At 38.4% G+C, this 25215-nt stretch overlaps 1 protein-coding gene across 2 annotated transcripts; it reads left to right on the forward strand.

Annotated features, from left to right (window-relative positions):
* The first annotated feature begins 261 nt into the window (after nt 1–261).
* On the forward strand, nt 262–22021 carry INTS13 (integrator complex subunit 13). Of its 2 annotated transcripts, XM_040595584.1 has the most exons (18): nt 262–602; nt 2350–2581; nt 4007–4081; nt 4885–5087; nt 5344–5424; nt 6611–6701; nt 8382–8510; nt 8649–8672; nt 10169–10253; nt 12884–12973; nt 13906–13995; nt 15485–15663; nt 16472–16642; nt 17042–17196; nt 18159–18389; nt 19546–19685; nt 20344–20479; nt 21305–22021. In XM_040595584.1, the coding sequence occupies exons 2-18, from the start codon at nt 2357–2359 to the stop codon at nt 21342–21344; spliced, it is 2145 nt and encodes a 714-aa protein (XP_040451518.1). In that variant the 5' UTR covers nt 262–602; nt 2350–2356; the 3' UTR covers nt 21345–22021. The 2 variants fall into 2 exon arrangements, with proteins under 2 accessions (XP_040451518.1, XP_040451519.1); XM_040595585.1 differs by lacking the exon at nt 8649–8672 and having other exon boundaries at nt 263–602.
* Nucleotides 22022–25215: the final 3194 nt, after the last annotated feature.

Below are 25215 nucleotides of genomic sequence, written 5' to 3' on the forward strand. Positions count from 1 at the left end.
GCCTGGGCGTCCCCCTGGCGTCTCGCGAGAGCCGCGGCCTGGGCTGCTCCTCCTCCGCGCAGTGCGGGAAGCGGTGCGCGGGCGGTGTCGCGCGGCAGGGCGGGGCGGCCCGCGCCCAGGCGGAGCGGGGCCGAGCGGCGGGGCCGGGGCTGGGGCGGCCATGGCGGTCGAGTGACCCGGCCGGCCGCCGGGTCCCGGGTGGCTGGCGCCGCCGGGGGGCGGGGAGGCGGGAGGGGAGGGCAGGGGAGAGGCGCTCCCCCCGCCAGCGCTGGGGGAGCCCTTGTGCCAGCGGCGTAAGTGGCCGCGCGGGGGTCTCGCGGCCTCAGGGGTGGGCGGAGCGGGGGGGGCTTCGGCCGCTTCTCCCACCCCCGCGGGCGCCGGGCGCGGAGGCAGGAGCTGGGCCCCGCGCTCGCCGCGGAGCCGGCGGCGGAGGAGGCGGGCGGAGGGGCATGGAGGTCGCCTGGCCGGAGGCGCCCGCGCCCGACCCAGTCTAGGGCGCCCCGCGGGCCTCACCCCCCGTCCTCGGAGCGAGCCCGCGGCCGGGCCCGGGCGCGGCGCGGCGCAGGACCGGGACTTCCGCACCAGAGGCGCGGCCGGCCCAGGTGAGGAACGCTTCCCTGCCCGTCCCCTGGACCCTCCGCCGGTGCGGCCGGCAGGGCCTCGCCCTGCCCTGGAGGAGCCAGCGCGACCTCCCCGGCCCTTTGCCGGGCTGTGGGCAGGGTTGGCAGCTCCGGGGCCTGCGGCCTCCCCGGCCCTTTGCCGGGCTGTGGGCAGGGGTGCCAGCTCCGGGGCCTGCGGCCTCCCCGGCCCTTTGCCGGGCTGTGGGCAGGGTTGGCAGCTCCGGGGCCTGCGGCCTCCCCGGCCCTTTGCCGGGCTGTGGGCAGGGTTGGCAGCTCCGGGGCCTGCGGCCTCCCCGGCCCTTTGCCGGGCTGTGGGCAGGGGTGCCAGCTCCGGGGCGGCCCGGGCCCTGCCGGGCTGTGGGCAGGGTGCCAGCTCCTGGGCCTGGGGCCTCCCCGGCCCTTTGCCGGGCTGTGGGCAGGGGGGCTGGCTTCGGGGTGCCCCGGCCCAGTCTGTTGCCGGAGTTGGGTGCGAAACCTGCCCCCCAGATCCAGGTGCTGCCCCGCAGTCTGCCTGGTGTAAATCCTCATTATTTTAATATTCTAGAGTTTTCTTAATGAGATCGTATGTATTTCTTGGGTTTGCGTATTCTGTAATTCAGCAGCATTTGCATGGATGAATCATAGAGTGTCTGAAATGGGAAGGGACCCATAAGGATCGAGTCCAGCCCCCCAGCTTCTGCATAAGCCTTACTAAAAAAAAATAAATAAATTACAGTCTTTACAGTAATGGTAAAAGGTGTAAAAGCATGAGTGAAGTGCACCGTGAAAGTTCAAAACCAAATGACATACAAAAGAAACAAAGAATGCCGTTGAGTAAATTTGATGAGGAGTGTTTGGTTGATCAGTGGTTGAAGTAGCACCGGTCTAAGATTAATTTTCCTAATTTCCTTGGTCTCCAAGTTACGATGTCCACCCTAACATGAGGATCTGACGTTATAGTTGCTTCAGAAGTATTTGTTGCAGTGATGCTGTAGAAGAAGGGAGCCCAGTCTGATCGATGTCAAATGGGAAAATGCACCATACTTGATTGCAGAGTTCTCAGGCTTCATGGTTGGGAGTAATACCAGGGGTGTGCCTGTGACTTGCTGTATAAGGACCATTTGCATTATATAACTTCAGACTTGATATTCTGTCAGTGAGAAATCAAAGTACAGATGCAAATACTCATTTAAACATAGATGTACCTAGCAAACTGAATGCTGAAAGACTACTTAAGAGTCTGATGTTCATGCTACTTTAGGGTCTCTATAGCTTAATCGTAAATTATTTTTTCCATGTTGCTTATTTTAGGAAGTAAGTTTTGAATAGACGGTAGTTTCTGTACTTTTTTTCCTTTAGTTAGAAAAGTGAGGAGAGTAATACTGTGCATTGTTGTTGCATTTTAAACAGTATACTTTCACATTTTCCGTATTATTTTTTTTTCCTCCTGAGGAAAAATAGTTTTTCTGATCAGAAATGTCGTATACTAAACACACGGATTGGTAAGAGTTCTAAAGGATATTTGTCTCCATGCAAATAGATTCTTAAAATGGGAATTTTTTCATTTTCTTTTTAAAGTAACAGTTTTATAGGAGCTAATGTATGCACTATATAATCTAAATATTGTAAGAGCTAACCTCTTTTAAAAGTATTCTAGTAAGATATTTTTATACTATATAAATTGAGCAGTGATCTTGTGGGGTTTTGCCTTTCACAATTTTTTTCTGATTTTAATATCTGTTTCTTTTAGGAAGAAAATGAAAATCTTTTCTGAGTCTCATAAAACTGTTTTTGTTGTGGATCACTGCCCATATATGGCAGAGTCCTGCAGACAACATGTTGAATTCGATATGTTAGTAAAGAATCGGACCCAAGGAGTTATACCACTAGCACCCATATCAAAATCACTGTGGACCTGTTCGGTGGAATCATCCATGGAGTACTGTAGAATAATGTACGATATTTTCCCTTTCAAGAAACTGGTAAGTTCTTCTAGCCATACTGCATATGGTACTTGATAGTATAAGGGATATTTTCCCATTTTAATGAAGTAATTTAATATCATTAGCTGTTGGTTAGATTAAAAGATCAAATATACAAACATTTCTTTGTGTTGTTGATACGCTTTATAGCTATCTACATTGGTTTGAGCGGTATATGAATCTCATTACATATTTATTTTTGGGACCTTTCATTGTCTTAATGTCACTTTGTTACTTGGTACAAAATGTGAGGAGTAGGGGAGAGGTGCTTTAAGGTAACTTACAGCTCAGGAGAACACAATAAAAAAATCTGTAAGTTTACAAAAGCTTGAGTGAGGTATTTCTTCAAATTTAAGTTAGTTTTTAAACACACTTGGTAGCTTTTTGTAAGGTTTTTGGTGTCAACCGTGAAGAAATCCTGGTCTTTGGGAGGGGGTAGGATCACCCTGAAGCTACCAGTTTGAAAAAGTATGAGAGCTTCCTGGCAGCTCCTTGTTCAGAAAAATAAATGCCTGGTGGGTTCTGTAACATATCATAAATTAAGGTAACTGATCCCTGTTTTTTTAGATCTTGTGGTTACCCTTAAAAAAAAAAAAAAGGTGGGTGGGTGTGGGAGGTTAGTCTTGTGACAGTGCTATTGGTACAAGGTAGTGATGATGGGATACTGTCTGTGTCAGAGGGCAGCTGAGGCACTAACAAATACCTCCGGTCGTTCAGTGATTTGATGCATGTTAGCTGCACTGCCTTGATGGATTGCATGTCCTGGTTCTCAGGCAATGAACATTTAATTTAAACTCCAGTTTAAAGCATTTAATATCCAGTCAGGTCCCATTATGGGAATATGTCAGGTGTATGCTTAATGGATTTGAATCAGTTGGCTGAACTGGATTTTGTGTGGTATGAGAAACTGAAACTGAGATGGAAGGTCTGCTTCCTCTTGACTTTTTTTTGTTACCTGCAGAATGTATTTTGCTATGTGATGTTTATAAAATCTTGCTAGATATTTACCCCTGTGATCTACTGTCGACAGTTTTTGGAGAATGATTTGCAAAATGGCAGTATTGGAATTTATTTTGCAGCTATTCTACTAAAAATATTACCTAATTATTAAAACAGTTCTTAATATCCTGCAGTGTATCTACACTAGTATGGTGTAGAGATTGATTTAGTGGCTTAAAAATATAAATAGAGTAAGAAGTTGTTAATCATAGTGTTACTAAAGGGGTAACTGAAGATAGCAGGAGTAGGTGTTTTTTATGGTTTTGTTGTCTGGTTTTGTAGTTTGGGATGTCATTGCACATATCTCCAGAGTATCAGCAGAACGAGGTGTAATTCAGGTTTGTTTGGATCTGGGGGGAGTAGCTGTGATGACTCTCGTCTGTATGATTGGCTGTTACCTTACATGTGCTTTTTTGATCCTTTTAGGTGAATTTCATTGTGAGTGATTCTGGGGCTCATGTCTTGAATTCCTGGACTCAAGAAGATCAGAACTTGCAAGAGGTACACTTTGTAACTGTTCTTTTGTTTGTAAGGCTAGTTTAATTGCATAATAAATAGCAGTTTCTGACTTTGTTCAATATGAAAGAGCTTTGGTTAGTGAAAGTGTTGGTGGATCTGGTCTGAAATTATTGCATAGCAGAATTTTAAGAGTAGCCTGTGAAGCTGGACTATTCTGTAGGCAGGTTTACATAATTTTAAAATAATCTAGTAGCTTTGAGTATAATAACATATTTAAATTAATGTTACAAAGAAGTTATCTATGTATTTCTTCTGTGATTTTGTGATAACTTGTTGAATTTTAAATTTGGGTTGTGCGTTTTTTTCTACATGTGCATGACAGGCAAATAAACAATGTTTAAAAAAAAAGTTGTAAATATTCTCTTTGCTCTTGTTTTGTTTCATACTGAATGGGCATAATTACCCTCTGAAAAGTTTACTTTGTGGAGGAACTGAATTTCCAAATTCTCAGCAAATAAAAGCAAATGGCAACTGATAATGTTAGAATTTTTTCAGGTATTGGGTGTAACTTGTGATTATAGCCAGGTATTTTTCTGTAATAAATGAGAATATTATTTCCTCAAAGCTTAGTAACAATAAATAAATTGCAAAGTATAATTTAGGGCCCAATGTTTTTGAGAAGGCTGGCAACCGGTGGTAATAGTCTTTAATTGCACTGTTTAGTTTTCTCCCAGCTATTAATTTGCATGTAAAGTAAGTTGTAATGATGACTTTCCTCTAAAGTGATAATTTTAACAAATGGCTGGAAAGTAACTTTCAATAATAATTGCTTTCTTTTTGATTAGTTGATGGCAGCATTAGCAGCTGTTGGACCACCTAATCCTCGGGCAGATCCGGAGTGCTGCAGCATACTTCACGGTCTGGTTGCAGCAGTTGAAGCGCTCTGCAAAATAACAGAATACCAGCATGAGGCTCGAACCATGCTCATGGAGAATGCAGAACGTGTTGGAAACAGAGGAAGAATAATCTGTATTACTAATGCAAAAAGGTATGTATGATAATGTGCTTCTAACATTTAAAAGAAAAAAATTTTCATGCATTTTTAGAAGTTTTTCATTAATTGTCATGAATAGTGACCTAAGTAGCTAGCTTTTTTACATTCTTGTTAGAGAATTTATTGCCTTATTAAAGGTTTCATTTATGGAGGTCTGTTACAGTAGCAAACCAAAAATTTCCCACTTGAAATAGAAGAGCTTTTAGGGGCATGTTGATTGTCTTGTATAAAAAAATATGTTTCTTTCTAGTGATAGTCATGTTCGGATGCTTGAGGATTGTGTTCAGGAAACCATTCATGAGCATAACAAACTTGCAGCTAATTCAGATCAGTGAGTATGCTTTTTACAAACAGTTTCTCTTATTCTGCACGTGTCTGTTATCCTCTGCAAAATAATGGATGTATTTTTGTCACTTAAAACTTACTCTAATGAATTGTTTGAATTGAATGCCTGTGTAAAATAGAAGGTGCTAAATCATGATATTGTTGACTTAGAGGTAGTTGTGGTCAGCAGCTTGTCAGTATCATCTTTGTACTTATAGGACAGTATTATCTTTAGGTTGTTACTTTCTACATCAGGGGTCCTCAAACTACGGCCCCCCGGGGTCCTCAATCCGGCCCCTGGTATTTACAGAACCCCCCTGCCCCCCCCAGCCCCGGGGGTTGGGGGGGAAACCAAGCAGCTGCAGATGACTGCCTTCCACTTCATCCGTGCGCCGCCCTCCTGGTGAAAGAGTTTGAGGACCCCTGCCCTACATCTTGCCCCCAAATGAGATGTGTAACTGTGCCTTTTAGTATACTGTACATTTGTAATCAGTAATGCATCTGATGCATTTTTTTCTTGCTAACACTGTGTTAATTTTACATTCATCTTGCTTTGACTAAAATAGCTCATGTCTTTGAAACTAGTTTTTAATTTCTAAAATTACTGTGTTGCCTGACACTTCCATTGAGATAAAGGAATCTCTTGAAATATATCTCTTCTGAGAAGTCATTTGTCCACCATGTGTTTTGTCTAATTGAACAGTGAACTGTTTAGCCCAGGGACTGTGTATTGCCCTGTAAAGTGTGTAGCAGGTTGGGATCCTATTCTTGGTTGCACCTTAAGCACTTTTCCATGTTTGCTGAAATCCCCTTATTAGTACCTGTGCACACACTTGGAGACAGAAGTCCTCTGTAATGTCAATTTTCAGTTGAAGGAAGCTGAACAGATTAAACGAGTTAAGAATCTATTCCATTGATATGTCCAAAAAGAAACACAGTCGATAGCTTTTCAGATGCCAGAAACGTTATGCTTTATTTAATCATTCTGATAAAAACTTATTTTGAAGTATGTGCTTTTGAAAATCATTAGTGCAACCTAGTTTCTACAGAATGCTTTCAGAAACAGTATGTTATAGTACATCTTCATGATTCTGTGTTCTGGAAATCTAGATGAATCTTGGGAGAATTGATCTAATTTCTAGGAGATAGTCTGCCACACTGTGTAGGCTAAATAGAATGTTTTTGTTTGTAAGTCTAATGCAGATTCAGAAATGTGAATTGGTCTTAATCCACACTTACCCAGTTGGTGAAGACAGCCTGGTTTCAGATCGTCCAAAAAAAGAGGTAAGGAGCTTAAAATGAGAAAATTTATCCAAGGGTTAGGAACCATGTCAGACTCAAAACAGTGCAAATTAAGTATTCAGCGGTAACACTTTCACCCTCTGGTCTCTGGTAAGGTGTAGGAAAACATACAGGTGATAGTTTTTTGGGAATTGACAGCCTGCCTGTTGCCATCTAAAGCATATGCTTTGTTTTCTTGTTTTGCTGTCTTTGTGCGTATATGGTATCCTCTTTTTTCATTTCAATACTTACATTTCTTGCTTTAATAATTCATAATTAATTTTTTAAGGAAGTCTGTTAATACCATAGAATGATAGTCTTGGCATTGATTGTTTTTTTTTGAGAAGGGAACGCACGTTTAGGAACCTAGTGGAAAACCATCAACTACTTGGTGTGGTGAATAGGTTAGTTGAGTAACTTCTGCTATTCAGGTGTAAGCCAGTAGCTAGAACAAGCCCAGTTTCCCCAAACATCCGTTACTGGATGGGATGGATTATTGTTCAGCGCTGGATAACATTGAACACGCAGACTAACACGTTTGGTCTTTTGGATGAGTGGTTTTCTCATGAAACCAAAATGAACTTTTGTGTTTAAGTTCTGTTGTTCCAGTCTTAGCAAATGGAAGGCCATTTTTATGAGAAGCATTGGAAAGCATTAGCTGCTTCCAAGTGAAAGGGTAATATATTGTAGGAATGTAGAATATGTTCAAATACTTGAAGTACCCTATAGGTACCTGTAAAGATTATTTTACAAAAAGGTGGAAGGATGCATATAAGAAATTATTCTTCTATGTAGTAACATCTCAGTTGTTCAGTAACAAAAGGATGTGCACCCTGTGCGCTTGTATGCTTAGGAGTGGTTCTTTGAAACCAAGCACATACAAAATATTTTGTAATATATTCTACTCTTTATTAGTCTGCTCAGTATTTTGAAGTGCTGTCTGTAAGAAAGAGAAAAGACGTGAGAAAAGTCTTATTCTTAACATGAAAGGTGTCTAGTCCTGCATATTATTTCATAAATAAAAAGGATTATAATAGCTACCTTCCTGAGATTTTTCTACAAAACTCTTCTATAGTTGTGCTAAAAAAAATGTGCACAGTAGAGAACAGACTACTGCTTTCCTCTGTAAGACAGTCATCTTCATCACTATGTTTTTTTGTTTGTTTCTTTTGGGTTGGTTTGGGTTTTTTTCCCCAAAAGCCTGAAACCAGTATCCTTGTTGGCTACGGAAAATCAAGTGCATCTTATTGCTTGTGTTTTCCTTATACACTTAAAGGTAATTACATAAAAGTGACTTTGTCCCCGTTACTTAGCAGGTAAAAGAGTGAAAAACTAGGCCCAGAGCTGCTAATAAGAGGACTTCTTTCCCATGTTGTAATACCAATGTTTCCTATTAATAATCGACCCAAGTTTTTTAGCATCCTTCAGATTTTTTGATAATTTGTAGCGACTGCAACTATGACAACTGGTATAACCTGCAAAATTCTGAATGAGAAACAATCTTTGCCTCTTCCTTCTTAGTTTCCGATGGTGTGAGGGTTTTGGGCGGTAGTTTTCCCCCCCAGGACAACGTTAGCAGTGTAGATGTGGTTATTCTAGAGTTTCAAATTAATTAATGATACTGTTACATGGTACCAGAGCCTAATCCATTAATACTATATTCTCTATGTCACTTTATTTTAGCTTTCACCTGTTTTAACCAGTGAAGTGCACAGTGTCCGTGCGGGGCGACATCTGGCTACAAAACTGAATGTTTTAGTACAGCAGCACTTTGACTTGGCTTCAACCACAATAACTAACATTCCCATGAAGGTAATATTGTGCCTATAGCTTTGTGTTAACTAGCTGCATCAGTTCTAAATTTGTTTGAAAGCTTTTAATGTTTATTTTAATTGAATTTTTACATTGTTTTTCTCTCCATATCATATTTTCTGTTTTGTTTTTTATTAGCCCACATTCAATGTCTGTGACCAGGTTAGTAACAATAAAGGAGAAAAAAAAAGTAAAGAAGGATCACAGAACAAAATGTTGTATTGCTGAATCTCAGTTTCCGATGTAGCAATACAAGCATTATTTCAGTTCTCTTTGCATTATTTTATATAAACACGATCTTATTTACCTCGAATTACTTTGTCTGTGATTCTTTTGTCTTTTTCTAGTTGTGTTTAGATATTCTTGACCCTTGTGCATTATAGTGACATAGTGAGTCTCTTTTTCCTCTGTTTCATTATCATGCCCACCCAACATAAAGGTGTTTGTAACTAATAGCTGATCTGTGACTAAAGCTTTTCCAGTAGGTTTTCCAGTTGGAAGAACCATAAACTAGAAACAGGAAGACAGGGGCTGTATCTAGTTAAGAAAGATACTAAATTAAACATCTTCTGTTCAAAATTGTTTATGTCCCTATTTTTAATACTTTTTTTATTGCTAATGGGAGGGAAATCTGCAACTAAGAATTACAAGTATTATTAAGTTTATGGTCATTTTCTGATCAGGCAGCAAGAAACAATTGAAACCAGTGTCAGTATTCAAACAAACAAAAAGGCAGGGGCAGAGATAAACTTTCCTGATTTAAAAAAATTCATCAAGTTCTAATATTGTCAAGCGTTACTTGCATCCTTGAAAACTAGCAATATTGTATAGATTTTATACGTTAAAACATTAAATTAAAAATTACCTTTACAGCTTTAATGAGACTTTGACATGGGTCATGGCATAAATGTGACTGAAGTTTGCAAATACCTTGTCTGTAACTTTCTGACCTGTGTGCTGCTGGTATGCCTCTCCCTTCTGCCTTTGTCCTTATAGTAATAGACTATGTTGGGTTCTCTGTGGTTTTTCAGTTGGTTTTTTTAACTTGGAATAAATTACCAAGGTTACTGTTCTGTTTTCGCTAGTCCTCTGCAGCTGTTTAAAGATGCGTTGTCCTCTATATAACCAGCTGTTTTTTAATTATAAACTTGCAGCTGTAAGTACACTTATATATCTTAAGTGCAAGGAAATGCTAGTAAGTCTGAAGTGTGTTTTTTGGTTTGTATTCTTGAGGTTTTAGTTATGAAAATTAATTTCCAATCTATTCTGCAGTGACCATTTGTTGCTGCTCAGTAATTTGTAACTGCTGGTGGTATTCAGTATGTCATGGGCTTCCTTAACTTCACTAATACAAACAAAAGTAGATAAGCCTATTTTGTACCAGTATTTTACACTATGCATCCGGTCCTGACATTTGGTATGAAGAGACCATAGCGTTTCAAAAAAGAAAGAAGAGGAAAAGCAGATGGCTGCATCTTTAAACAGGTCAGAGAGCAAACAGTTTCCTCAACATTACAATCCCGTTGTTGTCTGAGGCACTTTGGAGACTTTTTGTTTTCTTCTGGAGTGAAAGGTAAATGTAGAATCATTCATTCATGAAAACAGTGATCTCTAGCTAAAATAATTACATTTATTCTTTCTACCTTTTTCTTTTGAAGGAAGAACAACATGCTAATACATCAGCCAACTACGACGTGGAGCTGCTTCATCACAAAGAGGCACATGTTGACTTTTTAAAGAGTGGTAAGTAGAAAGAGTCCTCTAAAAGTAGCTTTTGGTCAGCCCGCTGGAACTATTCACAGAGAAAGATTGTGAGCTTCAAACTGATGTAAATTTCAGGCATGGTTAGCATATTTCCAGTTATTTCTTAAAACCCAAGAACTTGATTTGTAATGTTTGCATTGGAGTTTTACTCATTACTGGCATATTTTTATATAGTAATAAGGATATAATGATGAAAAAACAGGTCAAATTCGTGAGACATGTTTTCACATGTTCAGTATATTTGCGTGAGATTTGAGGGGCATGTCAACTTCTTATTGAGATATAAAAGTTAGATGAGAGACCAGATGTGCAGTTATTTTTACAAAAAAAAAGTACCTCTTGTGGGTATTTGTGGAAAATTATTGCTTGCACAGTTGAACTTTTAATCTGTCAAGTAATAATAGTTGACATCACTTACGTTCCATAAGCCTGTTTATGACACTAACTGCTTTGGAAAAGACAGTAGTTACTTGGGTTTTGAGCTTTCTTGTTGTATTTGAAGTACCTAGTATCCTTTTTGTAAATTTGGAATTATTGCCTAGTATTCCTCTCAGGTAAATTTTTAATACCTGAATAAATTTAATAAACACAGCAGTAAGTCTTACGCAAAATGATTTTATTCAGAAAACAGTGCTTGATGTAAACTTTTGTTAGTAAGTCAGGCTAAAAACTCTTAATCAGTAGAATTATAAGCAAAGCCAAGCAGTGAAAAAACCCTCAGCCTGTGCCATTGTGTGATGGAGTACTCTAGACTGTATGCTGAAGTCTCATCTGAAGCTTTTAAAGGCTTGTATATGCTTTGTTGTCTTACTGCATTGATTGTCATTTCTGTTAATATGATTCAGTACCATTAAAAGCATAGGCGGATGCACTAGTGTGTAGAATATGTGTATTTAGATACAGGCTGTAGAGACTTGTTTTACTAGCCCAAATGATACATAATTTTAAAGCATAGTAGAAAGTTGATCACGGAAGTATTCACAAAGTGGTGAACAAGTAAGTTATTTACATCAGTTATTTAGGAGAGAGTGGATATTTCTTTTCTGAAGTTTGAAATTATACAGTCCGTAAGTAGCCATTTTTGGGAGTTTGTGCTTTTTTTTTCCTCACAAAGGGATTACCATTACTTTGAGAAGTAGGTAACTCATTATCATCTACAAGTACTGTGCTCCATACTTAAGTGGAGTGTATGATTAAAGATTGAGGAAAAAAGAATAGGATGTTACAGTCATGAATTCAGACTCACTTGAACTTGCGTTACCGTGTTGAAAGCATAAAATTTTATTACAAGGGTTCAGAAAGTTTTGTAATACCTGCTGGTTGAAGGAGTAAGTCTGCTAGTGAAAGCCCTCCAACTGCAGTTCCTCTTTAGATTTTTTTCCATCAGAAGAATTTTGAGAGGAGAAAGTCTATTCGTAGATCCTGTAAATACTGGTTTCTCTTATTTTTTAAAAAATCTTTCAGCTGTAATACCTCTAGTGCTAGGAAAGTAGGAATTCAGTTACATTGAACTTACTTCTGTAAAATGTTGCTGAAGAATTTTTAGATTAAATAAATTTATCTTTTGGATATTTTGAGACACTTTCTAAAACAATTTATTTTAATTTAACTGAAAAAATCAACTTTTGCAAGCTACCTGCATGATTAATAAACAAATCAAATACATCTTTTGTGAGTAACTCTTTGACATGAAATAAAAGAAAACTTCTTACCTGAAAGATTAAATTAAGCCCTAACATATTACATACAATGCTGCATGTTGATGTATGTCTCATTCCTCCCAATCATTGCAGATTTGAGCATATTAAGTGACTGTGCTACTCTAATTCTGAAACTTTGTGCAAAACTCAGTTAATTCTTTCCTGAGATAATGTGAGTCAAAGGTCATGAAGAGTCGCAAAACTCACTAGTAGAAATGTAGCTTTAATGTATTAAGGAGTATGGATAATGTCTGTTGTAAGGCCTTCAGGTGGTTTTTACCAGACCATTTATCAGTGAGATGTTATATGGAAGTACTGTAATGATAAAATATTTATGACCAGTAAAATATGTTGGAAGATGTTCAGATTGAATCTGACATAGCAAAGGTGCTGGATGATAAGATCAAATACTACTTTTCCCCCAAAAGCCCAGTTTGTCAAATGTGCCTTTAGATCAGTTTCAGTTTTGACTTTGGGATATAATATGTACAGGAAATGATCAGCTCTAACACTTGCTAAGGGTTCCAGTTTGTGTGGAAGATGAAAAAGGATATTGTTTTAAAGTCCTAGGCATTTTAGAAGAAAAAAGTTGCCTGTTACAGATAAAACATATCTATAATCTTCTAAATATTGAATCAAACCAATGGAACATACTCTGGAGCTGCAGTATTTTGTTTGCTGAATTGGTTTTTAAAATACATGCAATAGCTGCTGATTTTAAAAGGTGTTTTTTTTTTTTCAACTGCCACTGCTAATAACTTTTTTTGCGTAAGTTAGATATCGAAGTTTTTAAAATTAGATTACATTTTGTATATGCTCATGTTATAAGTATTTTGTGCCTTAAAAGTTTTATAGAGATTTTTTGCTGTAATAAATAAAATATTGTTGATCACACACTTTTTATTGCAGGTGATAATCATATAGGTGGCAACAGCAGAGAAGGCACATTTAAAGAAACTGTAACGTTAAAATGGTGTACTCCTCGAACAAATAGTGTGGGTAGGTAACACTGTATCGTACGAAACCTGTATCATGACTTGTGTTGAACACTGTTCTCTCTGTACACTGATAAGAATCTGAACAAGGAGGTAATTCACTTCTTGTTAGTGCTGGTTTTACTTTTTGCTCGGTAAACGTCGCTGCTGAGCACGCCCTGCTTTACTAACGGTCATATGATGCTCTCTTGATCTTGGCTAATCAGTGGCTTTGTAAGAGGTGAGAGGGGTAGTAATATTTTTCTTGGTGGCTTTTTTCAATCTCCTCTTAAGTATCATGAAGTTGTTCCTTGGCCACAATGTTCAGTAATTATTTGCCCCTCCCATGGGACCAAGTATACCTTGTCAGTTCTACAGTGGTGTATTTTTAACATAGCAACTTTGAGACATTGAGTCTTTTTTGGGTTTAGTTCTTGGGGGGGGTGTGTATGTGTGTAAGGAAATTAAATGTATGCAGTGATACTATCAGTAGACTAGTCCCTATATATTAACTTTCAAATCTGAGTAAGAGAGAGAGAGCTCTACCCAAATCCGAGTAGGGGAGAGGAAGGCACAGAAGACTTTGCGGTAACAATGACACCACCTGGCCATTCAGCTGGTACACCCTGTAGACTATCAGCAAGATACAGTGACTGTGAGCCAGCAGATTAAAAATAGAGGTAAGGGAAATAAAAGGAGGCTGACTCAACAGCGAAGTAATTCAGGAGATAAAGAACTGGAGGTCCTGCTGGAAATAGGGCTTGGGGATGTATTATGTTCTTAGAGCTGAGGGTACATGAATAATTGCAAGGAGGTGGTGAAAGGAGCAGATTTTTAGATTGAGACAGCTAAACTTTTAGTTCTGCTGACCATGGAATAGCTGCCTCCTTTTCTTTTGTGGGATGTTTTCTATGTATGTGGAACTACACTCAGCTTTTCTACTCGTTTATTTTTCAGAATTACACTACTGCACTGGAGCATACAGAATTTCACCAGTAGATGTAAATAGCAGACCTTCTTCATGCCTTACTAACTTCCTCCTTAATGGTAAGTTTGTGTCCTTGGCTAATTATTTAACATTTTAATTGTTAATATTGTGAATAGAGCACTTTCCACCTTTTGGTTTGTATAGCAGTAGATGCCTATATACTGTAAAGATATTGAGTTTATTCTAACCTGTCAAAATAGCAAAGAAAGTTAAGTGTACTCAGAGTCAAATGAAATGTGTTTTGAAACTTGAAGATAAGAGGAAAGATGTAAAGAAGGAGCAAGTATTGATTCTGGTAGTTCTTTTCTGAATGCAAATGAAGAATGGCTTTCACTTTATGCTGTTAGGAAACACTGCTCTTGGTAGGTGATAGTGCACTCAATCACAGTGCTTACTTTGACTGTTGTAAAATATTAGCAATTTAAGACTATATGCCTGATTTTTAGCAGATGCTGGGAAGCCTCAGAAAGCTCTTTTAACTGGGTTATGAGCAACTTAAGTATGTTGGTCAATTGAGGCAGACATACCTATGTGTACTGCTAGGTTAGATTTAGTTATCTTTTGGCTTATCTGCAAGATCTTGCCTATTGCAATGAATAATCTTGCTGTAAGAGATTGCCATTTAAATACATGTTAAAATGATAAACCAAAGCTGTTACTTCCAAAGGAGTAATATGTTGTCAGTGTTAGTTACATGTGGGGATTTCTACATTTTGGAAACAAAATTGCATTACAAGCATCCTTTTAATGGGATGTTTTCTTCAGTCATGTCATTTGCACATCTAAATAAATGTGCAGTGGTTTTATTAAACACCATATTGTGTATTTTTTCTCCAAAGATCATGTGCTGAAAAAGTACTTCTTATTAATAGAAATGGTTAGAACCAAAATTAGCAGCATATTTCAGATAACCACTCTCTTCTGATCTTCTGTTTTTGCTTCCTTATAACAAACTACTTGGAGAATGCACCCTTTTATGCTTAGTGTATTTTACTGGAAATAAGACAAAGGCAGTCTTATTTTCCTGCCTGAAAAACGATACCCATTTTAAGCATTAACAAATAGTATCAATTGATCCTTGTATACTCAAGTAGGCTATTTTGTGACTTTTTAGAAATTGCTTTTAATGTGAGAGATTTTCTGCAGTAGGGCCAAGTAAGTTTAGTACACAACACAATCTGTAATAATTAAAAACAGCAAACTGCCCTTAAACAATATACGATTTTAATGTTTCACAAATACATATTTTTCCTAGGAATAATGTTCTGCAAAGTGATTGGTTCATCCAGGAGAAAGGCTTTTTTGATCTTTCTGAGTAAAATTTAAGTGCATATGACACTACTGTGTTTACATGTTTACACATGTTCTGTGTAAAGACATGGGATAAATAATCAAAGTAGATAACTTTCTTATTGAGCTAGATGAAAACACAACTTTAATGGTTTCAGAGTCTTGCTGGCTAGGTACAAACCTTTAGTGTGTATATGTGGGTTTTAATTTAAAATTGCAGCACAAAGTAACTGTTGAAACTGATCTCGTTTCCAACAGGTCGTTCTGTTTTATTGGAACAGCCACGCAAGTCTGGCTCTAAAGTAATTAGTCACATGCTTAGCAGCCACGGAGGAGAAATTTTTCTGCATGTTTTAAGCAGCTCACGATCAATTCTAGAAGATCCTCCATCAATTAGCGAAGGATGTGGTGGAAGAGTCACGGACTACCGGATTACAGTAAGATTCTTATTTTTTTTTCTGAAGTTGTTGCTTATCTTAGTTGACAAGAGATGTAGTCCAATAGATGTATAAAGGGAATGTTGGTACATTTTGTGGAGAGCTGGAGTAGATTGCATGATCAAACTGTTCTTCTTTGTGCTGCTGATACATATTTAGTACAAAGTAGTACATCTGCTTATTGTTACGCCTGCTTCCTAGAATCCTTTCTGTGTCAAGGAATTACTTGCCTCCTTATGCACTATGAGCATTTAAAATTTGCTCTGATTCTAGAATTACATTTTTCTTGGCAAGTTTTTTCCCTGGGCTGGAAACACATAGGACTATATCCTGCTTATTGTCAGAAGGATAGATTGCACATTGAGTGGTTTGTACAATAAATAGAAAAGATGAAGTTGTCAGCTTTGAGCCCTGGATATGGAGCAGACAACCAGCTGTCATTCATCTTTGTTGTTTTCCTGTATTATTTCAACCCATCCTTTATATCTCTTTTAAACAAGTAGAAATGTCTTCCAGAAAAAACCCAATAAAACTCCTAGCATATGTGAAGTACCTTGCAGATCGAGAAGGCCTCCTCATCAAAAACCTTGCATCTATTTTTAACACATACTTTTATACAATTATTTTTGTGTTTGCCCCAAATAATGTACAACTGAAAGCTAGAAACAGGACTCTGCTTGTTAGAGTCAAATGTAGCAGTGGGGATGGTACACAGTTAGTGATAAGCAAGACTAGGCTGTTTCGCCCGTTCAGTGAAAATTACTTTCTTAGAGAAATGCCTAATTGTATCTTGTTTGGTTATCATTAGGATTTTGGTGAATTTATGAGGGAAAACCGATTAACTCCTTTTCTAGAGCCCAGATATAAGATCGATGGAAGTCTTGAAATTCCACTGGAACGTGCAAAAGATCAGTTAGAGAAACATACTCGTTACTGGCCTATGATTATTTCGCAGACTACCATCTTCAATATGCAAGCTGTAAGTCACTTGGGGTTTGTAACCTTTTATTCTGTTGTAGATTTAAGTTTCACCTTGTACTTGATGAAGTATTAATTCTATTTTAGGGTAAAGCACTCACAACAAAATCAGTTTTTCAGCTTTTTTTTTCACTGAAATACTCTGTATTTAATGTCAATAGATTATTGGAGTGCCATCTAAATAGGGTGGAATATTTGAACCTGACAGCTACAGTGCTGGTGGGCAAAGAAAATGTGCATCTGCTTATACTTGCTCAGAGTTATCACTAAACTGAGCATAAGATGGGGTGGTTTTGTTGTGTGTTGTTCCATGGTTCCATTGCCTTTGATTTCTTTCTTCTTCCTGTTTCTCTCGTCATCTGCAGATTTGCTCGTTGTTGACTTTTGTTTTGTCTTACAGGTAGTGCCGTTAGCCAGTGTAATTGTAAAAGAAGCAATGACTGATGAGGATGTTCTGAATTGTCAAAAAACAATATACAATTTGGTAGACATGGAGAGGAAAAATGATCCGCTGCCAATTTCAACAGTTGGTACCAGAGGAAAGGGTCCAAAAAGGTTACATGCATATGTCTTTCTGTTGATGCTGGGATTTTTCTCAGAAATACTCTATTGACATTGTTTTCATTCCAAATTTTTAAAATTTGGCCAAAGTGTGATATGTAGTAAACTAAATGCTGTGAATACTTTGCCTACACCATTTAGGGGCTGTCACAGTACTGATATTGATGTATATTAAGAAAAAAAACCCCATCGTTTTATTACCCCAAAATTATGAGTATGTTAAGAAATATGAAAGCAAAGATAGTCATCAAGAAAGGTAAAAAATTGATACAAGCTAGGACAGAGAAAGTGGAATAATTTCAAATTAATAAAAAGGAAAGCTTAAGCGTATTTTGTAGATGAGCAATGCTTTAAAATTGGATTATACTAGAATAGTCAAATCCTTTTGAAATGGTTACTTAAAATATGGGCTACTCCTTTAAAACAAGGATAGAATATCCTGGTATCTCAGTCATTGTGATGTGTACGTTGTATTTCCAAGAACGGGCTGAAAAGAAATTCAGCTACAGAAGATTTGGCCCACGTTGACTGGAAGTTTACAGTAGGATGGTACAAATTAAATAGTAATTAATTTGCATGTCGGTACACAAGCAGCCCTCTGCATATCCTGACGTTGCATAGGTAGCAAACACGTGAGAGGATTCAGAAGTGGTTTTTGGCAGTGAGATCTTGTGGAAGTTAAGAATTTGTTTCGGTGGACATAGCCTATTTCAATTTAAACTTAACATTTCCCAATTAACATCTGGAGTTACATGGAATGTAGTTTCAAGTTTCAAGGATGGAGTAATCCCAGGTGGATAGACAGCTAGTACAAAAGGGCAGAGAATCTGTTCAGAATTATTTTTGGTTTGGGGTTTTTGTTTCTTAAGGTCTTTTTTTAACCTTAATTTATTCAATGATTTCGGTGATCCTGTATGTGTGTGTTTTTGTTTGTTTTTTTTTCTGGCCTTGGTTAGAGATGAACAGTACCGGATTATGTGGAATGAATTGGAGACCCTTGTACGAGCACACACAAACAACTCTGAGAAACACCAGCGAGTCTTAGAATGTTTGATGGCTTGCAGAAGCAAACCCCCAGAAGAAGAGGAGCGCAAGAAACGAGGTAGAAAGAGAGAAGACAAAGAAGACAAGTCAGAGAAGTTGGGCAAAGACTATGAATCGGATAAGCCGTGGCAAGAATCAGAAAGGTAAATTTTCTAAAGTGAAATTAAACTGTAGCATAGTAATTTTTGTCTTGCCCTTCTTCAAAGGGGAGAGAGGAACAGTTGCAAGTTGCAATTTGGTGTGTTCATGCTTATAACCTTGGCTTACTACTAGTGAGCGTGGATCCCAAGGTTTTTTAGGTCTGTCACCGTTGCCAAGCTTGGGAAAATGGGCTTATTACAGTGTCTGCTTACGAAACTTTTCAAATTAACATATTTTACAAGCAGTGTGGTTCTTGGACAAGTTTTTGACCACTTCACAGCGTTTTGCAGCTTGGGAAGTCACTATCGTAACCACACCACCTATTAGGCTAATTAAACTGCTTCATAGAAATAGCGTGACTTAAAAACTCGCGACAGGCAGTTATTTTCTCTTGAGCTGCAGATAGTTTAGTGTTCAGATGGATAAACAATTCAGATTGATTTGGCTTTTCTCTTCAGTTGAATGTTAGGATTGATTGTCTGTATACCTATTGTCTCTTAATGTGTTATTACTGTAAATGTTGTTACTGTAACTTGTCAAAGTGGTAAGCATCTGTCAGTCTCTTGTGTTTTCTTTCAAACTACTTTTCTAAAGAGATCAAAAAACCCACATGGTAGTAAGCTTAATTTGCTTGTTTTGTGTGTGCTATGATAATTTGGGATAGGAGGGCCTTTTCACCTACATTATTGTCACATGTTGATGACTTTTCATGCCTTTCTGTGTGTGATCAAGTCCATTCCTACAAATCCTTTTACTTTCACATGTCAAACAAAAATGGGGACTGAGATAAAAGGGATTTCGTATAGGACGGGTCTGAATTCACATAGGAAAATAGGAAACTTTTGTGGTATATTTTTATAGTCATTGTTAGTTACTCTTTTCTTCAGAATTCAGAATGATCAGCTGTCTCAACTACAGTATAAACGGTGCTAACAAACTTAAGTGAAATTGTATTTTAAGATCCTTCCCTTAAGGCTTTATCCAGAGGATTGTTTGGCTAGTCTTCCCTATTGGTTTTTCACCATTTCCAAGGGCTCAAAAGAAATTTTCTTATCATAGGGGTTGCATATAACTTTTGAGTAGTACAGAATGGTATCAAGATTCATATGTACTGCTCTAGCATATTTTGCTTTACTGTTTTCCTTCCCTTTCAAAAAGGTTGAAAGGTCTTCTGGATCGTGAAAAAGAAGAACTAGCAGAAGCTGAAGTTATCAAAGATTCCCCTGATTCTCCTGAGCCACCCAACAAAAAGCCTCTCATTACAATGGATGAAATGCCCACAGTTGAAAAGGCAAAAGGTAAACCAGAATTGCAACGGATTACTTTTTTTATAGATAGAAGTTGTTCTATCAGCCTGTATTTTCTGAAGTAATGAGGATAATCTTGGAGTTAAAGCTAAGTCAGTGAGGATAATTCTTAATTAAACAGTGTTAATAAATTCTTGATAAATATTAACCTCAATAGGTCTGTGTAACAAGAGAGATGCCAAGATACTGTGTGGGTCTACTGATAGACACTTGGGTTGATGGAGAGCTGAACAAATTTCTGCTGGTGCTATTTGAGCTACTATGTCAGAAATGCTATTTTAAGGACAGGTATCAGAAATCACTGTCTCTTGCTGACTAATGAATATAAACATGCCTGAGCAGTGTAGTTGCTGGAGTGGGCAGTTCTCACTGACTTCCCTGCTGCGATCTATCATCTGTTGCTGTGACTGAGCTGATGTTCAGATTCTGCATTTGAAGCAAAGTCAATCTCATATAAAGCAACTACTCAGCTGTTACCAACTTTGTGTATCTTGTGTTTATGTAGCCTCTATTACAAGGTGGTTTATTATTAGTGGGTTTAATATATTGTACTACCATAGTCTGTAATTTCCTCTAAGCCTTTATAATCATGTAATGTTCAAGAATTCAGAAAATAAATCACTTGGACTATTTTTACTTGCGATTTTAGGGCCAATGTCCTTGCTGTCCTTATGGAGCAACAGGATTAATACTGCCAACTCTAGGAAACACCAGGAATTTATTGGTCGTTTGAACTCTGTCAACAATAAAGCTGAGCTATATCAACATCTGAAAGAAGAAAATGGGTTTGTATCAGTAAATGCATCTCTACAAATACCTTAAAATAGTCAATATGCAGTATGGAGGAATACTTCAGTTACATCATTAAAGACTTCTTACTCTTTTGAGAATTAAGGCATATAAATACATTCCTTTTTTCTCAGTATTGATGGATAACCACAGCAGTGTTTGCTTTTCAGCTGTTTGCATCTGCGCTGAGCAAGGCTGAATGCCAATAAACAGTCTTCCCTTTGCCTTAGTGATTGCTGTTGCAGCAAAACTCTTAAACTTCAGGGGGTTAAACAGTCGCCGAGTTGAGATTTCTTGTGCCAATCTGTTGCTTTAGCTTCCGGAGGAATGGCTAATATAAACATATTGTTGGTCAGTGGTTGAATGTTACGCTGTGCTGTAATGAAGTTGAATAGTAGTCCACATTCTAGTAAAAAATACTGAAAAACCACACCAGCCTCCTCTTAAGCAAATGAAATGGTGGTAGTCAGTGATCAGTGTGAGAAGGGTGAAAATGAAGACCTTGCAACAAATTGCTAAAGCTCAAATTTTAGAAAGTGATTCTGTTACTCATGAGTGTGGGCTTTTGTCTTTTAGTGAGGTTGATAATAGATAGCTTTTTGCAGTTGGTGCAGGAAAGTTTCTTCGCAGAAACCTTTCCTTTAGGTAGTGATTGCTGCTTGAAGAGGTATTAAGAGGAGATAAGATTGTGTATGTCGGGGGCAGGGAGAGACAGGGTAGGTAGTGATGTAAAAAATTTCAAAAAATATGTATCTGATTTTCTTAATCTATTGATTGTATTACCAATAATAAACCTTACCAATTGTTGTCTTGCATTTCAGAATGGAAACGACAGAAAATGGAAAAGCAGGCCGACAGTGATGATTGCTTTGGACAAACCTTGTCTGAATTGCAAAAATATTTAATGCTGGAATTGATATTGGTACCATTTCAGTACAATTGTATAGCTCAGTTTTGATTGGGTTTTACATTTTTCTATTCTTATTTTTGCTATGAGATACAAAGTCCGCATACAACATTAAATGAATAGTGTGCAAATAGGACCTGTCCTGAAGTACTCTATAGTCATTTTTGTAGGAATAAGAAAACCTGTGCTGCCATGGACTAAATCAAGTAATCAAAAGTGTTAGTCAGAGTTTAAAGTCCTTTCCCATAAGTATTGTTTAATTTTTCAAAATCAGTGAGGACTCTTATAAAAAAAAAAGTTCAAATAATTGATAATTAACTGATACTGTTAATTTTGGTTCATGAATACTTCTATTTATATGAAACTTCCTCAGGAGTTTAGAATTACGGAAAAGACTGCATGCTGAACACCTAATTACTGAGCTGAGAAAATGCCAGTCTTGGTTTTCAGCTAAGGGGTGGGAGAGAGGGGTTTACAGATAAAAATTCTTCGTTTAAGGACTTTTAAAAAATGGCTAGAGATGATCTTAGAAAGTAAAGCCTTTCAGGTTGTTGTGCTGGAGTTAAGTCTTTGTTTGTAAGCGGAAGTAAAATAAAATTTTTGCTAATCATTAAATTATTTCTTTGAAGTATGCCCTCTAAGACACCTGTGTCTTTTTGAACATTTTGGACATTGTGGGGAGACTTACTCTGAATATTAATGGCTGTGAAATGAAAAAGTAGATGATATGTCTTCGGTTTCTTTAAGTAGACCCTTTCTTTCTCTTAATGGAGAATAGAAATCTCAGATGGGGAAACTCTCTCACCCAGTGTCTGTGATCTGATGCCTTGTAGGATTTTGGGTTGGCTTCTAGATGGGTTGACTTGAGTGGGCTAAGGGAAGATGAATAGCTAAGCTCTCCAAGTACGTCAGCCTTCCTCTGATCTGCATCCGTTGCCTTATTCTAGCTTGTATAAGCAGCTGGAGGTCTCGCAGATTTCATACGTTACAGTTTAAGTTGATTTAAGACACATCTTTGTGAGCTTTTCTGAAACTAGATTAATATATTAATATTCCTTCACCTGAAACTTTAAATACCATAGTTTGTGAAGACTGGATCTGAACACAAATACCATGCAAGTATTGGTTGCTTGTGTTGGTAGCAGAATCCTTTCTTTGGCCGTGTTAAAATACCATTTGTAGTTGCAAGGTGATTATTTAGCCACTGTAGTGCAGATGTATTTTCTGCTAAATTATTTTTAGAACCCTTTTTACAGAGTGATTAAAGGATACTTGCATGATAATTTTTTTTATCATATTCTAAAACTTAAGTAGTTTCCACAGCCACAGTGTGTAATTTTGGGAGATCGTGAAGTCTGAAGACTTAGTTTCACTACCCAATTTGAAAATAGGATGTCATGAATCACCACAATTCTTGATACCCTAACTGAAACGTTCTGATGGAGAAAACTACCTTGGAGTTATTGTTTCTCGTAAGCTTCTGGTTTTTTTAATGAGATTATGCTGCTATCCATCTGGTTATTTCTTGTGTTTCCAAACTTTAAAACTCCTTTAGTAACCTAAGGAGCATGTAAATGTCCACTTTCTGCAAGGAGCTGCTAGTCTAGAGAAGTATTACTGAAAAGCCTGTCCTGTGCCTTGGGGAGCTGTGTGTGTTGCATCTCCTGATGATCCATTAATATTCAGCTGCAGTTCTTAATTATACACAGGAATTAAATACTTCACTAGAGGAAAAGAAAAATTCTGCACCTGCTATTAAAATATTTATTTGTTTACTAACTATATTTTCCACTTCTGGAATATCTGCCAGTCAAGACTGTTAAGTGATTAAATGAACAAGGGCCCAATTCTTCAAGGTGGTTGAGGGTGGGCCTGTATTCTGAGTACTTGAAGGTTCTTGCTGAGACATGAGATACTACAAGGGCTGATATTTCCTGTAGTAATTTAGATTTATATTTTACCAATCTTACGTCTAGACTATTGACTACAGTGAATTACTGGTGCTGTGTTGACTTCTACATCAAGCTTGAGGGCTTTGAGCATTGAAGTAGTCATCTAGAGGAATTTATATTTATCCAAAAAGTTATTCAACACTGTAACCCAGACAAGTGCTGCTACTTCATGCAAGAAGATGTAAATCCTGTCACTACTGTCACACTTGCGGAGCAGCTGCTGTCCCAAGAAAAGAACATAACATGTTAGCAATATTTTCATATGCACAGCTAACTAGTGCGTGTTGTCCATCTGCTCCCATGAATATGTTGTAACGAGGTGGGTTGTACATGTATAATGTATACACAAATACAGTCTGTTCAATTGCTTGGGTCCTGTAGCTCTTGGTATGCTTGTGGCTAGCAAAGTGTTCAGATTCTTTCTATGCCATGACTACTGGTGGAGCTGATCTGTTGTTGGGATTGCTAGGTGGTGTGTACCTCAGGTGTGGGCAGGAGGCAAGGCTGCAGAGGCTGCAGGGACCTGCATTGGTACGGCATGCTGGCATCTGGTTGGTAGAAACATTAATCTGCACCACAACATGCAAGTGGACTGCTGGAGAGCTGTTCTCATCTCCCAGCTGTGGACCATTCCCAGGTCTGTCCCTCAGCTGGATTCCCTTTGGGCTGGTCAGCAGCCTGCTCCCGAACAGTCCCGTTCTGCCTGGTTTCCTTACGGTAAGAATACGCTTTGTGCCTGTGTTCTTTAGCCTGCAAAAACAATTCTTTGACTAACTTGCTGCTCTCCAGTGTCCGCTGGCTGTGCCAGTGCAGTGTTTGGTGGCTGGGCTGCCCTGTGTCACAGCGTAGCTTCTGTACCCTCAGCTCAGTTGGAGTGCATCAGAACACAGGCGGCCACTATGTACCATGTCAAGCAAGAGCACACCAGGACAGGACAGTTACCCTGTGAGCTTGTTCCTAGACAATTTAGGGAAACTCTTATCTCCAGAGCTGTAATGTCAGTGGTCCGAGCCTCTTTGGCGATCTGCCTTCTCCAGTAAAAGTCCTGTGGCAATTCTGGAACAGGCATTCTGTATGTATCTCCTTTCCTTGCTGTGGGCGTGGTACTGGTGGTACTTTGGTCACACTTCACACTGCTTTTAGGTTCAAGGAAGTTTTTCTCAGTTCTAAAGCAGCTTACATATGAAAATTGGAAGTTACAGATTAAGTAGTTTAATCACTAACTTGGTTATAGATTAAAAATCTATTAAAGGATTTCAGAATATTTGCAAAGGTTTTAGAAATTCTTCTACACGTTTTCTTCAATGTGGTCCTTGAACTGCCATGGGTGGAAGAAGACAAGCTAATTTTGCTGTAAGAAAGCAAGACTGTAACTTTAAAATGTGTTTTTAAAAGTACTTTATGCAGTTACCAACAGGAAGAGTTTCATGTTGAGTAGCTACTCTTGCCTTTATAAATAGTACGTACAATGTATTCAATAGAAACACAAAAAATTTCTGGAAGACTGAGGGCAGAGTCAGTGTCACAGAGGACAATTACTAGATGCATTTTTGAAAGTACTGGTCTAAAAATCCAAGATGACGTAGACGTAAGAGTTGCAGAGCCTTTGAATTTCAATGGAAACATCATGTTTTGTGATGGTCCTTTTGACAGTTCTGCCTCTTCTATGTAAAATGTATTTTTATAAATCAGGGAGTCATAATGGGAGTCTTACTTAGTACTGGCTGTGACCCCTCATTCCCACCAGCATCAGCTTGGTATACGTTTTCTTGTTCTGACTTGTACGTGCGTATCACCACCCACCTCATCTGCAGATTCCCTTACGTGCTTTACCTTGGCATTTTGTTCTAGTTCTTGGTTGCAGGGTTCTGAT

The sequence above is a fragment of the Falco naumanni genome, chromosome 5, assembly GCF_017639655.2.
Source record: "Falco naumanni isolate bFalNau1 chromosome 5, bFalNau1.pat, whole genome shotgun sequence".
Lineage (NCBI taxonomy): Eukaryota > Metazoa > Chordata > Aves > Falconiformes > Falconidae > Falco > Falco naumanni.

What these genes read in the sequence shown, in the direction of transcription:
- INTS13 (XM_040595584.1), top strand. Translation starts at nt 2,357, where the DNA reads ATGAAAATCTTTTCTGAGTCTCATAAAACTGTTTTTGTTGTGGATCAC. An exon ending in TTTTCCCTTTCAAGAAACTG is followed by an intron (nt 2,582 to 4,006) that starts GTAAGTTCTTCT and finishes TGATCCTTTTAG; the next exon opens with GTGAATTTCATTGTGAGTGA. An exon ending in CAGATCGTCCAAAAAAAGAG is followed by an intron (nt 6,702 to 8,381) that starts GTAAGGAGCTTA and finishes ACTTTATTTTAG; the next exon opens with CTTTCACCTGTTTTAACCAG.